At 35.0% G+C, this 15,688-nt stretch overlaps 1 protein-coding gene across 1 annotated transcript; it reads right to left on the bottom strand.

Annotated features, from left to right (window-relative positions):
- Positions 1-423: 423 nt before the first annotated feature.
- On the bottom strand, positions 424-10,960 carry LOC104249586 (B3 domain-containing protein REM10-like). The gene is made up of 7 exons (XM_070163354.1): positions 10,892-10,960; positions 2,685-2,979; positions 2,191-2,327; positions 1,626-1,902; positions 1,250-1,377; positions 905-1,136; positions 424-662 (listed from the first exon to the last, which is right to left on the bottom strand). Exons 1-7 carry the CDS (start codon positions 10,958-10,960, stop codon positions 622-624), a joined length of 1,179 nt encoding a protein of 392 aa, XP_070019455.1. The 3' UTR covers positions 424-621.
- Between the last annotated feature and the right edge of the window lie 4,728 nt (positions 10,961-15,688).

The following is a 15,688-nucleotide window of genomic DNA, read 5'->3' as shown; positions in this document are numbered from 1 at the left end:
TATAGCATTGATCATTGATTCAAAAGGTTGTGACCCAAATTGAAATGAAAATAAAAAATAATAAAAGAATGAAAAAGAAGACGACTTCATACGACAGTCGGCAAATACGAGAGTGCAAAAACAAAAATAAAAATAAAAATGAAGGACATGGTACTGAATCAGAAAAACTGATAATATTTGATTCAGATTAGCAGTTAAAAGAACATAGAACTAAAACAACCTAATTTTATGATGCTTATTCAAAAAGACCTCAAAACCGTAGCTTAGAGTCCTAATTAAGTGGAGTTAGTATGCTAAATAACTATCATGCATCAAGAACATGTCATTAATTCAATCCATCTATTACTCAGTGGTTTAAATTTTTATGAAAAAAGAAAAACTCAACCAACTACTTTAAAAGATGAAATTTAGCACACTGAACTAATGAGAACATAATTTAACAAATGACCTTAGGAAAGGCCATATGGTACAAAATACCCTAGTAGTTTATACAACCACAATTAAGCCATATATATACCGAGTAATTGGAGCCTGGACAAAAGCTGGCTAGGCCAGTCATTACTTTCAAGTCTTTCATATATTGCATTAACAAAATTTTGCCCCAAATCTCAGGTTGCTTCACTACTGTCCCTCCCTCTTTGAAACCTTTTCAGAATATTTGCCTGCAAAATACATTATTATGAAAGTTGTAACAGCATCTGCTAGGGAGCCCATTATAATGTGTTCACTATGACATCGTTAGTAATTTCATATAATTTCAAAGTATAACAAAACATGTAAATAACTTTTAAATTAACTCTTTGCAAGAATAATAAGTGACATATTTATGTAAATATGCTTTCATACCCCTAGAGCATAAAACTTAAACTCCATAAAAATATATTAGAACTGGAAGGATACTTACAATGGAAGTGCGCTATAGGTTTTTCTCCATTTTTGATGAGTTCAAATTTGTAAGTATCTCCTACTTGGAGACCATTTGCTGTTCTGAATTTTGACCATCCCCTTACAATTCCAAAATGACGTCCTTCTCTCCCTAGCCACACTGACCAAGATCTATCTTCTTCATTTTTCAGAATCAACTCACACTTTCTATCCATCAATCCATTTGACTTTACAAAATCCAGCGGAAGATACTACCACACAATTTATTCCATTATTTAGAACAAGTTTGATCAGTTGTCATTACAAAAACAAAAAAGGCAAAGAAAAGGAATATAACTAAAATAAGTTCAAAGCATGCACTTACCAAAACTGACTTCTTGGTGCAATAAGGTTTAATGGTTGAAATAAAATAAGGAAGATCATTATCATCACCATAAGTTGTAGATACTTGTGCATTGAGAGGACTCATGTTTGAGGGCTTTTTCCTAATGTCTGTTGTTCCAAATCATGTTGAAAGGAAATGATTAATTAGAACAAAATATGATATGAAAATAAAGTTCAATAGTTTGAATTTGAACTTGACTAGATTCTATTAAGTGAAAAATGTATAACACACAATTTAGACAGCCAAAAAAAAAAACAAGAGATTCTACACACACAGAATATGGAAGTGCATATGACAATAAAAGAGATTAACAAAGAAATAAGAGGGGCAGCTGGTTATAAGATGAGAAACTTGCCTTGAAACTCCCTGATTGGAGTCCCTCCATTAGTAACAACTTGAAATTTCCATATTGGTGTTTCTCCATTAGTAACGACCTCAAACATTATACGATCTCCCTCCTTTAAGCAATTATCAACGATGAATTTACGCAATCCATCTCCAATTATGTAGACTCGAGGTCTACGACTAGAACTTAGCTTTAAATTCCACGACCTTTGTCTTCCATCTCTTATAATCAAATTGCATTTCTTGTTTGTGAGACCATTCGCTTTTGCAAATTGTTGAGGAAGGAACTGACATGGTGTATAGCCATTTGCAAACATCATTAAATAGTCTCTTTTTCTTCGAATATTATAACCAAAAAAACTAAAGAGAAAAAAATGGTGCACATATGTTTCTTTTAGCTTGTAAAGATATGACGCTTGGGCCTAACTCAACTCCAAAAGCTAGCTCGCGAGGAGAGGACTGCCCAAGTCCATATGAGGAGACCACTAGCACATTTCCTAACCAATGTGGGACTCTACCCAATCTAACATAGCCCATTGGCAGAGAGTTTGCATGAATTGAGTTTTAAGACTTACCAAGAAACTTTTGGAAAGGCAATAGGGTCTAATAGTGCATACAAAATGAGATTGACCAAAAGACAACTTGTCAAGAGAAGTTGCTTCTGCATGGGAAGAAGCCTTGTTTGACAACTTGATGCTGGGGCTTGGCTTTTCTGTTACATTGTCAAGAAATTAAATATGGAAAATCACTCATAGAAAGCAGATTTTTTTTTTGTTAACATCAACAGAGGGCCGAAGCTCATATTTGCCCAGATGATCATTTGTGCGTACTCGCACCGGGTTCATCTGAACTGGGTACCGTCGGCACAGAGCATAAATTTTTATATAAATACTATATAGTAAGTCAAGTGCTTAAAGTAAAAAGGTGGGACAAAAAGCTTTAATAATTTCACGATCCCTCACCTTAATATATACTCCTGTTGCTATTATTATTTATCGGACTAATCAATGAAAACATGTATTTTAGTTATAGTTTAATTTCCATAACAAGCAGGCCTTAAAGACTTCACCTTCAAATTCAAAATTCTTTGAAGTCTCTTCAACAGTAGTATGGACTTTTTCTTGCAAATATTCTCTGACACTTCCACTTGAATCAAATATGGTAACCTCAAACTCCATGTTTCCGTCATGTCTAAAAATCAACACATCTCCTAACTGCAAACCATGCTTTTGTGCAAATTCAGCCCAACCCGCTTCGAATCGACGGCCATTCACCTTCACCCGCCACTGCTTGCTACCCCTTCTAAGTATTGCATGTTCATTCTTATGTCCCTTCAGATACTTCAAGAAACCTACAGGAATTTTCTGCACTACAAAAATATGTGTGATTAAAATAGCCATGTCATAAAGTATGATTCATATCTTTTTTCAGGACGTGACATTATACTATTACAAGGTCTCTCACATTCCCCCTCCTTCACCTTTATATAATATACATATAACAGAATAATATATAGAAAGATGAAACAATTAAAAGTATAATAACTTACTAGACCATTCTTGAAACCAGGCAGAATAGGTTTGAAAAAATGAGGTTTCTTTGGAGGAACTTTTTTCATGGCTGCCAATTAAGGAGATATAGTTTCTGTAGAATAACACTACAGAGTTGCACAGGAAATTAACTTGAAAGTTACTACCGGAATAAATAAAGAAGGCAGCTTTCTGATATAGGAAATAGGAACCAATTAATACCATTGAATAACTCTGCACTTCAATCAGGATATTGATATGACAACACTAAGTCTTAGGGGTCGTTTGGTTTGAATATAAGTTATGTTGAAATTAATTATAAGTTATGTTGAATATTTGAGTTAGTTATCATAACGATATTATTTATTGACTGTTTGATATGTTGTATTAATTTTGGGATTGTCAATTTTTCTTGTTTAACTCTGGAATAATTTATTCTGGGATTACTATTCCACCCTCTAACATATATAAGTTATTCCGATACTATTTTTAATTCTGGAATAATTTATTCCAGGATTAATAACTAAATAAGGAATAAGACGGTAATTTTTATTGCAAAATTATTTTGCTTATCCGTCATGCTAAACGACCCCTTAAGGTCACTTCAGAAATGTAGAAATATATAAAAGTGTTCAATACGTATATAGTTCAAAACATATATATGAGCCATTTCAAATTACTTGATGGTATTTGATCGGCATGAAATTTTGAAACAATATTTTTTTTAAAAAAATTGTGATATAAAACTGGACATAAATATTTATGAGCTTATAGATTATCGCATTAAAAATAAAATGAGAAACTTAAATCAAATATTTTCTGAACATAAAAGTAATATTCTTTTTGGATCAATCATATAAATTAATTAGGACGGAAGAAATATGCATTAGCCGTCTAAATCACTCAAACAGTCAAACCTACGGTGATAATGTTTACCATATAGGATATCTTTAGTTCATTTAAAAATCAGTATATGTATAAATGGAATTTTTACTAGGAAATTACCCTCAATGTTTAAGGTTTAATATAATTACATTTAGTATACCTAATTACCAATTATATACCATTAGTGGGTTTTAAGGGTACTAATTACACTCCTAATTTAATGGTACCGTATATTCCTTCTAATACCACTCTCCCCACGTTTCTCTCTCCAATTCCCACACCTTCACCCACGTTTCCCTCCCACACCCACGAATTCTGTATCAAAATCCCATTATTTCTTCCATAGCCAAGGTACTGTAGGCAGCTCTGCAATCTTGTCCCAATGTTTTTGTGCCCGGGGAAGATGAACACAAGCCTGGTCGATTTGATGGTTATGATTTCGGGTTCCTTCACACTAAGGTTTATCTCCCAGAGTTTGATTCTCAATATGTTCTGAGCTCGAACAGATCTTTTTATCTTTTTCTTTTGATGCTTCAATTGTTGGCAAAAGTCAATTTTCTTGTAACAGTTCATGGGAGGATTTTGCTTAGGAAGATCTATCCCTTCATCATATTTTTTTGGATTCCATATTTAGCATAACAGTTTCGTAAGGAGTAACAAGAGCATACAAGAGAATCACAGAATTGTAGCATAATTGGAATTTTTGACAAAATTGCGTTTTTTGCAGAAGATTTGTAGAAGTTTTAGTCGTTTTTTATTTGTGAAAACAGTAAACAAAGTATCTACAATCAGAATACAAATAATCTACAATTTATCTACAAAATATCTACAAACTGGGTACATTGAATTTTAATATCCCAATTCCCATTCAATTGTAGTATAATTGGGATTTTTGACATAATTGCGTTTTTTTCCAGAAGATTTGTAGAAGTTTTAGGCGTTTTTTATTTGTGAAAATAGAAAATAAAGCATCTACAATCAGAATACAAATAATCTACAATTTATCTACAAAATATCTACAAACTGGGTACATATTTGGACTCCACATGCTTCCCCTGAAATGTATGTTTCACATTTTAGATACATATTTTTGTCCAAAACAATACTAAATCATCCACCTTTTTCTTACTAATACGCATCTGCAATATTGTTACGTTAGACGTAAGTGTTGACAACCTAGAATAGCTTGTATATTTTTAATTCTTTCAGTTGAGTTCCAAGTAATTAAATATTTTAAAAAGATGAGATCGAATCCATTAAAATCAGACAATTAACCCAATATTAGCGCGCCTAAATAAGGACGTCTACAACTACAATGATTCCTTATTTAATGAAATATCTAGAAGAATATTTACTTCCCCAATTTTAGCGCGCCTAAATAAGGAAGCCTACAATTATAATGTTCTTTATTTAATGAATTATCTATTTTTTTTGTAGAAAAACTATTAGTATGGCGTGAAATTTTCATACTATGAATATATTTGATAATATAGTTTCCTATATGGTACATAAACGAAAATTTCCCTAAAATTTACATTATACTTTGATTAACACTTTTTGCAAGGGGGTAAACTCTCTACTTCTGGAAAGTAAGTAATCCTTGGAAAGTGAAAAACAGCGTTGCTGACAGTTTCCCCCTCCATGCAAAATTAATCATTACCGGTAACACTATTACTCCCTGTGAGCACGTGATTTTTGCCTTAACGAAAACTACTCCAAAAAATAAATCAAAAAATAAAATAAATTTCTTTTACTGTGTAATTTGTGAATTTGCGTGGTGTTAAATATTTGTGTTATGTCCGTAAATGTTTATTTTTGTCATAATAAAATGAAAAAATAAAATAAAATACATATTGCATGCATATAGGATTTAATTATGCATTTAAGAGATAATTTAAATAAAATCACAAAAAAATATGCATTCGTTCTATTTCTTTTTACTGTGTGATTAATGTTTTGATTATGTGTTAAATAGTTGTTATGAAGTAATTAATATTTTTATGTAAGGTTAAAAATTATTTTATAATTTTATTAGGATTTTTTTATTAATAATAAAATCAGAAAATAAAATAAAATAGAATGGGAAAATTGGACCTGGATTTAAAATCCAGGCCCAAATCGAATTACCCTTCCACAGCCCAATTCCAACACTCCCAGGTCCGGTCCAATTCAAAGCCAGAACCAAACGACGTCGTTTGGTCACCTCTCATCAAAGGTTGTTGGATTAAATCCAATCAACGGTCAAGATCCCCTGCCCTTACCCGCAACCCATAACCCGACCCATTGACCCGATTCAGTCCGACCCCAACTTTAAATCAAACGACGTCGTTTGGTTTAATGAATTAATCCTGGCCATCCATTCTACTTGATCCAACGGACGATACCAATCCACCCCACCCCTATATAAGTCCCAAGCCTTACCCGGCCCCTAACTGAACACCCCCCCCTCCTATCACTGTTCATCATCTTCCCCAGACCCCCCCTTAACCCTAGCCACCCTAAGATCCCACCGCCTGAAACCCGGCGGCATCAACGCCGCCGGTCACCACCTTAACACCCCAGAACCCCCTGAACCTCCTCTATCCAAATATGTTATCTGCTTGGTTCGAATCTCCCTGAAGGTTCTCGAATCTTCATTTGAAGATTCGAGCCAAGTTCAGATCTAAACCAAACAACACCTAGTTAACACCATAGCTTCCCCTAGTCATCCTGAGTATGGATCTGTTATTTGTTTGGCTCGAATCAGTTCCGAGTTTCTCGAATCTTCTTTTGAAGATTCGGATCAAACAAGAACAAACTCAGACTTGTTCTAAAATGATACCAAATGACCCCTAGGCTCCCCTCACCCTTGTGTCATCTTTGGTTTCCTTCGAATCAGCCCGGAAATGTTCGGATTTAAGATCCAAGAACCAGAAACCCTAAATTTTCCAATCTTGGAATTTTTCTGATTCGAGTGAAAGATTGAGGTCTAACAGACTTTAATCGAGGTATTCTCAACTGAGAATACTTCGAATAAAGTCTGTTCAGTCTCAAAAATGTCCGAATTCAAGATTGAGTCTGCCTGAATAAATTTGAAGATTCAGAGGTATTTTTTCTATTTCTTTTGTGCATTCTACGTGTATTGTTGACTGTATTAATAGCTTGTTAATTTTTCATATTTTGTTTTGATTAATTCTGTCATTTATGTCTCTTACCTATCTACTTAATCCGAATGTGAAATGTTTCTGTTGGTTATGTTTGTTTACAATATGTGTAATCGACTCGATTAAGTTCGTCGATTAGTTACATTATGAATTCCCGTTTATGATAATACATTGTAATAACCTGCTCACCTGTTTTGATTGACTATTATCATGTTGTTGTAATCAGTTAGTTAGTCCTTGCTAATTAGTTGGTTCTTGTTTAATAAGTCAGAAAGTTTATCAAACATTTGAGTATTAATTTTTGGGCAGTTGGTTTCAGGCAGTGTCAGTATACTGACCATGCCCCTGCATTCATACATATTTCAAATTTAGTTGATTTGTTCTGTTAAATTCTGTGTGATGTTGTTGAGATGTTAAGTTTGAATTCAAGTTCACAATGTTGCATAGATACAACTGTGTTAGGAAGTTGTTTAGAATTGGTTCTAGCTGTTAAAATCAGAAGGATAATCAAGCCTGGACAAATTTTAAAATCTGTTTTGTAACAGATTCTGAATTTTAGTTTAAAGGCAGTAATTACAGTAGGATTTCTGGGATATTTCTGGAATGAAACAGTAGGGTAATGTGATAATAGTAGTGGGCTGAAAGTGGAATGTAATGGCTATAATTTAAGTAATAAAGGGGAACAAGGGATAATGGGGCTGCTGAAAATCATGTTAGGATCACATAAAGTATTAAAAAGTAGTTTTAATGGAAACTTTTTAATTTTTAAAGGGAAAAAGGGTCCAACCACCATGAAAAAGGTACAACCAGCCCTGTATAAATACAGGAGCTGGACAGCAGACTGGGACAGACCTTAGAGAATTTTAGGAGAGACTTGAAGAGATTTTGAAGAGAGAAAAAATCAGTTTTCAGAGAGAGAAGGAGTTTTAAGAGAAAAAGAGAGTGTGAAATTAGGGAAGCAAACAGATTTTTAGGATCAGTTTTCAGAAGAGGAGAATTTGAGAGATTTTAGGAGAGGAAAAAGAAACAGAAAAGGAACAAAAAAGCAGTCACACACACACACAGATATACAGCAACAGAAAACAGAAAAAATCAGAAATATTACTCTTGGTATTGAATCTGTCCGGATTTGTTCGATCTCATTCTTCAGTTAAAAATCTGAAGTCTCTTAAAAGAAGCTTTACTCTTGTGAATCTGGGTTTCTCGGGTCTTGTTATTGCTCAAATCTGTGGAAATACTGATATTCTGCCAGTATTTTGTTACTGCTGCTACTGCTGAAATTTACTTCTTCTACCTTCATTTCCAGGTACTTATCTTTTGAATTTTATGTTGAAAAGAGATTCAACATGACAAATCCATGAAGCCTGAATTGCAATTCTGTTTCCAATTGTCCAAGTTCATTAGTTTAAATTTCATTTTTTTGTTTCATGTTAGTTAACTAGTAGTGAATTCAATTTGATAGCTATGAGTTAATTGTCTTATTTTGAAATTCATATAAAGCTTTGTAATAATGTTAGCCATTCCGAAATCTCATTGGTATAGGTATATGTGAATTGTCAAAACAGGGAGTAAGGCATAAAAATGGGCCATTGATTACATCCCATAATACCATTAGCTAAATGTAAAGATTAAGAAGTTACATTAGTAGAATATCTTGTAACAAATATGATTTTGTTTAGATTGGTATAAGTTATTATATGGTATGATGACAGGTATAATCATATGAGTAAAGTAAGTTGGTATAGCTCATCATGATGTTAAAACGTTATGAATGTTTACGCCAAACAGTTAGGTTGCATGTAAGGTAACTTTGTTGAATTAACTTGTATAATAATTCCTTTTCTATAAATTCGATGCTTATCTACCTTCATAAAACAAAGTGACCAAATAATTAGGCCTATTAGATTAAAAGCGAGTATATGAGAATGAAAAGAGATGTACAAGCATAAATTGCCACACTTTACATCAATGATAATTAGAAATAGAATTTGCATTAAGTAAATAATGAAAATTCTCGGAAAATATTTCCTTCCTTTATGAATCATTTATTTTCAGTTTCATATGCAATTTATTCTTTGGCATATATATATATGTCATATTTGTTTAAAAATAGTATTAATCATATTTTTATTCTGTTCTTTGAATTCGAATAGTTGGAATGAATATAACTTATATTCGGAAATCATAATCGACGAACAACCTTTAATAGATTGCGAATTCTTTTCAAAGAATTTATAGGCCTCTAAATAGGAGTTTCTCATGATTTTCACATAAAAGAAATACATGAATATAATAAACAAATTGTGGAAAATCCCTAAACTATTACGAATATTTTGTGCAATTAGGGATACGTTCGCGTACCCTGATTATATTTTTAAAAAAGTAAAAATTCGGATTATGCGTACGCGCAATTTCGAACGAATATTTAATAAAAAAGGATTTTTTTTAAAGGCGTTAAATCAATTTCATAAAAACCCGAGATGTACGATTCACTATTCAAGAAAAACAAATATTCTTGATTCAACACAATTTCGAAAAACGATTGTTTAAAAGTTATCGTGTACACGTACGCGTGACACAATTCCGCATTTGTAAAATTTAAAACACGAATATACGTACGCGTAATTCGATTCAAAGAAGGGTCCTCAATAAGCGGTAGTAAAAAATCATGTAACATCAATATATTTAATAAAATCAAGATAATTAAGCCAATAATAAAAACAGTTAAGCGACCGTGCTAGAACCACGGAATTCGGAAATGCCTAACACCTTCTTCCGGATTAACAGAATTCCTTACTCAGGATTTCTGGTTCGCAGAATAATAAACAGAGTCATATTCTCCTCGATTCAGGGATTGAAATTGGTGACTTGGGACGCCTTAAAATTCCCAGGTGGCGACTCTTAAATGATTAAATAAATCCCGTTTCGACTGTCCTTTAATTGGAGAAAACTCCCCACGCGCCTCGCGGGCGCGGCAAAAAGGAGGTGCGACACTCCCTCCGGTTCACAATAAGTAACCAATTTATTTTTTTATTTTGGTTCAAAATAATTGTCTAGTTATGTAATCAAGAAAGAATTCAATTTGTTTTTACAAAATAACCCATATGTACATATCCCTAAAAAGTTTTCTTACTCCTCAAATCATGTTGAAAGGAAATAATTAATTAGAACAGAATATGATTTGAAAATAAAGTTCAATAGTTTGAATTTGAACTTGACTAGATTCTAATTAAATCAAACAGTTTAATAATTTAAAATAACAAACCTCCTGCTCTAGAGCTTTGGTCTAGTGTAAGAACACCATTATGTGTTCGAATTCTGCTTCAGACAAAAGTCACTGTATCGAAATTTCTCGTTCTCAATTATGAAATAACTCGCCTCCTAATCAGTGAATTTGAATGTTATTTTTTCAAGTGGAAATGGCCTTTACAGTTTAGTTATCTACGGAGTTGAGTGAATACATACAACAAATTGCACTTTAGTCTTTGATTTGAAGCCAATGAAGATGTATTTAGTACTCTGAGAAGTAATAAAAAGGTACCCCAATAGAAAAAAGAAAAAAAAATGATAATCATATAACTCTCTTAACTACATTATTTATATAGAGAAGAAACAGAAAGTGAAATTTTAGAGTAATATTTATAAATACCACACAAAATAGTAACTTCTTATGACAATGAAAAAGATCATATTGCTGATTATAAGATGAGAAAACTTACCTTGAGACTTCTCAATTGGAGTTTCTGCATCACTAACAACTTGAAATTTCCATATTGATGTACTTCCATCAGTAACAACCTCATGATATGGTGTCCATCTCATTCAAATGAGTTGGTAGCCAATTTTGTTGACTTGGTTTGGTTTGGTAGCCAACCTTGTTGAATTTGTATAATTTGGTAGCCAATTTTATTGACTTGGTTTGGTTTGGTAGCCAACCTTGTTGAAATTGTGAAAAGGGTGTGTAAATTGTCAAATATTGTAGGCTTTAGAGAGTGAGGTTTTGGCTATAAAAGGAGAGCTTTAACTCTCATTTCTACACACCAACAAAGAGAGAAAAGAGAGAGCAAGGTATTCCATAAACTATAAGAAAATAGTTTGTGAAGAAAAATAGAGTGTGAGAGATATTGTAGTGAGGTGGAAAAAGCAAAAGAGTGTTTATTTCTTTTGAGGGTGTAGTGGTCTTAGGAGTATTTTTTACTTGTTACTACACAGTGTAAAATTCCTCGCTATAGTGATATCAGTTGCTCTTCTTAGCCGTGGTTTTTTTCCCTTATTCAGAAGGGTTTCCACGCAAAATTTTGGTGTCATTATTGCTGCATTTCTATTCTTGTTGATTTAACCATAACTTAGTGTTCTGCGTTTATCACTAATACCGTGAATACTATTCTTACGGGGTTTATTCCCAACAAGTGGTATCAGAGCCAAGGTTCTGTCTGAGTATGTTCTGTGGTTGCAGCACAGTCTGAACTTCCACATCAGAAAAGAATTACTTTGGTCTCCTAATAAATAGTATTTGTATTTGTGATAAACGATGGAAGCCAACACTAGTAGAATGGTTACCTTGAATGACACAAATTATGCCATTTGGAAGGGCAAAATGGAAGATTTGCTCTATGTCAAGAATTTTCATCAACCTGTCTTCGCCACTGTAAAGCCTGATAATAAATCAGATGAAGAGTGGAATCTGTTACACAGGCAGGTTTGCGGCTTTATTAGACAGTGGGTTGACGATAATGTTTTGAACCATATTTCTGGGGAGACACATGCTCGGACCCTATGGGAGCACCTTGAAAGTTTGTATGCTCGGAAAACTGGAAACAACAAGATGTTTCTGATAAAGCAGATGTTGGGTTTAAAATACCACGATGGTTCCGCGATGACAGATCATCTGAATAATTTTCAGGGGATCATGAACCAGTTATCTGCTATGGGCATTAAATTTGATGAAGAAATTCAAGGCTTGTTTCTACTTGGTTCCCTACCAGATTCTTGGGAAATTCTTAGAACTTCATTATCAAATTCTGCTCCGGATGGTGTGATCTCTATGGATCTTGCCAAGAGCAGCCTTCTAAATGAAGAGATGAGAAGAAAATCTCAGGGTTCCTCCTCATCAGATGTCTTGGTGACTGACTCTAGGGGGAGAAGCAAGAATCGGGGTTCTCAAAATAGAGAACATAATAGAAGCAAATCCAGAAGCAGACTTAAAGATATTGAGTGCTATCATTGCGGGAAGAAAGGGCACACAAAGAAGTTCTGCCGGATTTTGAAAAAGGAGAACAGAGACAAGGAAGAACAGAAAGAAGATGGCAATCGTGTGGCCACCGTCACTACAGAAGATCTTGTTACAGTCCTTGATGCGGATCTGATAAATATTGCTTGTGATGAGTCAAACTGGGTTGTGGACAGTGGTGCCGCATCTCATGTGACATCAAGGAAGGAATTTTTCTCGTCCTATACTCAGGGTGACTTTGGAACTCGGAGTATGGGTAATGAGACTGTATCTAGGGTGGCTGGTGTTGGAACGATTTGTTTGGAAACTAGTATTGGAGATAAACTAGTTTTAAACAATGTAAAACATGTACCTGATATTCGTTTGCACTTGATCTCTGTTGGTGTTTTAGATGATGAAGGATATGTCAGTACCAATGGTGCTGGAAAGTGGAAGCTCACTAAGGGCTCCATGATTGTGGCTCGTGGGGAAATCGTCGTGGTCTATACTGGACTACGGCCTCTACCTGTGTTGATATGGTGAATGCCGTTGAGAGCCATAACTCTTCAACATTATGGCATAAGAGGCTTAGCCACATTAGCGAGAAAGGACTAAATGTTCTGGCCAAGAAGAAATTGTTTTCAAATTTTGAAAGTGCAAAATTAGAAAAATGTGAGCACTGCTTGGCTGGAAAACAAAAAAGAGTTTCTTTCCAGTCTCAACCTCCTTCAAGAAAGACAGAGTTGCTTGAGTTGGTGCATTCAGATTTATGTGGTTCAATGAAGACAAGAACTTTGGGTGGTGCACTTTATTTTGCTACCTTTATTGATGATTGTTCAAGGAAACTTTGGGTCTACATCTTGAAGACTAAAGACCAAGTGTTAGGTGTCTTTAAGCAGTTTCAGGCTTCAGTTGAAAGAGAAACTGGAAAGAAGCTGAAGTGTATTCGTACTGATAACGGTGGTGAATATTGTGGACCGTTTGACAAATACTGCAAACAACAGGGTATTAGACACCAGAAGACTCCTCCTAAGACTCCCCAGCTTAATGGTTTAGCAGAAAGGATGAACAAGACATTGATGGAAAGAGTCAGATGTTTGCTTTTTGAAGCAAAGTTGCCGAATTCCTTTTGGGGTGAGGCTTTGTTGACCGCCGCACATGTTATTAATCTACCCCTGCGGTTGCTTTGCAAAGTGATGTTCCAAACAAAGTTTGGTATGGCAAGGATGTTTCCTATGACCACTTGAAAGTGTTTGGTTGCAAAGCTTTTGTACATGTGCCTAAAGATGAGAGGTCAAAATTAACTGCCAAGACAAGGCAGTGCATCTTCATTGGTTATGGCCTTGATGAGTTTGGTTACAGGCTATATGATCCAATTGAGAAGAAGGTTGTGAGAAGCCGTGATGTTATCTTCGTGGAGGATCAAACCATTGAAGATATTAACAAAGCGGAGAAGTTAAAATCTTCAAGTTCTGAAGGTTTAGTTAATCTTGATCAAGTTCCTCATACAAATGGGGATGACGCTGGTGGGCTCAATAATGATGGTGATGCCCAGAACCATATTCCAGATCAACATATTGATGGTTATGGTAATAACAATGCTAATGTTGATGAGGTAGATGCTCATACTCACGAAGCTGTTGACGAGTTAGATATTCCACTCAGGAGGTCTTCTAGACCTCGTACTCCTTCCTCCCGTTATTCACCCAATGAGTATGTATTACTCACTGATGGGGGAGAACCTGAATGTTATGCGGAGGCTATAGAAGATGAGCACAAGGATCAATGGATTGAAGCAATGCAAGATGAGATGAAATCTCTGCATGAGAACCATACTTATGAGTTGGTGAAATTGCCTAAGGGCATGAGAGCTTTGAAGAACAAGTGAGTATTCAAAGTTAAAGCTGGAGAACATAGTTTGAATCCCAGATACAAAGCTAGATTGGTTGTCAAGGGATTTGGTCAAAGGAAAGGTATTGACTTTGACGAAATATTTTCTCCTGTCGTAAAAATGTCCTCCATTCGGACAGTTCTTGGTTTGACTGCCAGTCTTGATTTGGAGATTGAGCAGATGGATGTGAAGACTGCTTTTCTTCACGGTGACTTAGAAGAGGAGATTTATATGGAACAACCTGAAGGCTTCAAGGCAAAAGGTAAAGAAAATCTTGTATGCAAACTTAAGAAGAGTCTATATGGATTGAAGCAAGCTCCCAGACAGTGGTACAAGAAGTTTGAGTCTGTTATGGGGGAGCAAGGCTACAAGAAGACTTCTTCAGATCACTGTGTGTTTGTACAAAGATTTTCTGATGACGATTTTATCATCCTCTTGCTATATGTGGATGATATGTTGATTGTGGGCAGGAATTCTTCTAAGATTGACGAGTTGAAGAAACAGTTGAATAAGTCTTTTGCAATGAAAGACTTGGGTCATGCTAAGCAGATTTTGGGCATGAGAATTACTCGTTCGAGAAACGAAAGGAAGCTTTACTTGTCACATGAGAAGTACATAGAACGTGTACTGGAGCGCTTCAATATGAAAAGTGCTAAGTTGGTTCGCACACCTCTTCCTGGTCATCTGAAGTTGAGCAAGAAGATGTGTCCAGCAACAACGGAGGAAAAAGAGAGAATGGCCAAGATTCCTTATTCCTTTGCCGTTGGAAGTTTGATGTATGCAATGGTATGCACTCGACCAGATATTGCTCATGTAGTCGGTGTTGTTAGCAGATTTCTCGAAAATCCAGGAAAAGAGCATTGGGAAGCTGTAAAGTGGATACTCAGGTATCTAAGAGGAAGCTCACGTGAATGCTTATGTTTTGGAGGATCAAATCCAATTTTGAAGGGCTATACAGATTCTGATATGGCAGGTGACCTTGATAATAGAAAATCCACTACTGGATATTTGTTTACTTTTTTAGGGGGAGCTATATCATGGCAGTCGAAGTTGCAGAAGTGTGTTGCACTATCTACAACTGAAGCGGAGTATATTGCGGTTACTGAAGCTAGCAAAGAGATGATATGGCTCAAGAGATTTCTTCAAGAACTTGGATTGCGACAGATGGAGTATGTTGTCTATTGCGACAGTCAGCGTGCAATAGACCTGAGCAAAAACTCCATGTACCATGCGAGAACAAAACACATTGCCGTCAGATATTATTGCATTCGTGAGCAAGTGGAGAACGAATCAATTCAAGTAAAAAAGATTCACACGAGTGAAAATCCTGCAGATATGTTGACCAAGGTGGTACCAAGAGACAAGTTCGAGTTATGCAAAGAACTTGTCGGCATGCACTCAAACTAGAAGACAGTG

The sequence above is a fragment of the Nicotiana sylvestris genome, chromosome 12 (genome assembly GCF_000393655.2).
Source record: "Nicotiana sylvestris chromosome 12, ASM39365v2, whole genome shotgun sequence".
NCBI lineage: Eukaryota > Viridiplantae > Streptophyta > Magnoliopsida > Solanales > Solanaceae > Nicotiana > Nicotiana sylvestris.
This window is presented reverse-complemented; position numbering and strand designations above follow the sequence as displayed.

What these genes read in the sequence shown, in the direction of transcription:
- LOC104249586 (XM_070163354.1), bottom strand. Translation starts at nt 10,960, where the DNA reads ATGGAAGTACATCAATATGGAAATTTCAAGTTGTTAGTGATGCAGAAA. An exon ending in TCCAATTGAGAAGTCTCAAG is followed by an intron (nt 2,980 to 10,891) that starts GTAAGTTTTCTC and finishes TTTGTAGTGCAG; the next exon opens with AAAATTCCTGTAGGTTTCTT. An exon ending in GCCTTTCCAAAAGTTTCTTG is followed by an intron (nt 1,903 to 2,190) that starts GTAAGTCTTAAA and finishes ACACCATGTCAG; the next exon opens with TTCCTTCCTCAACAATTTGC.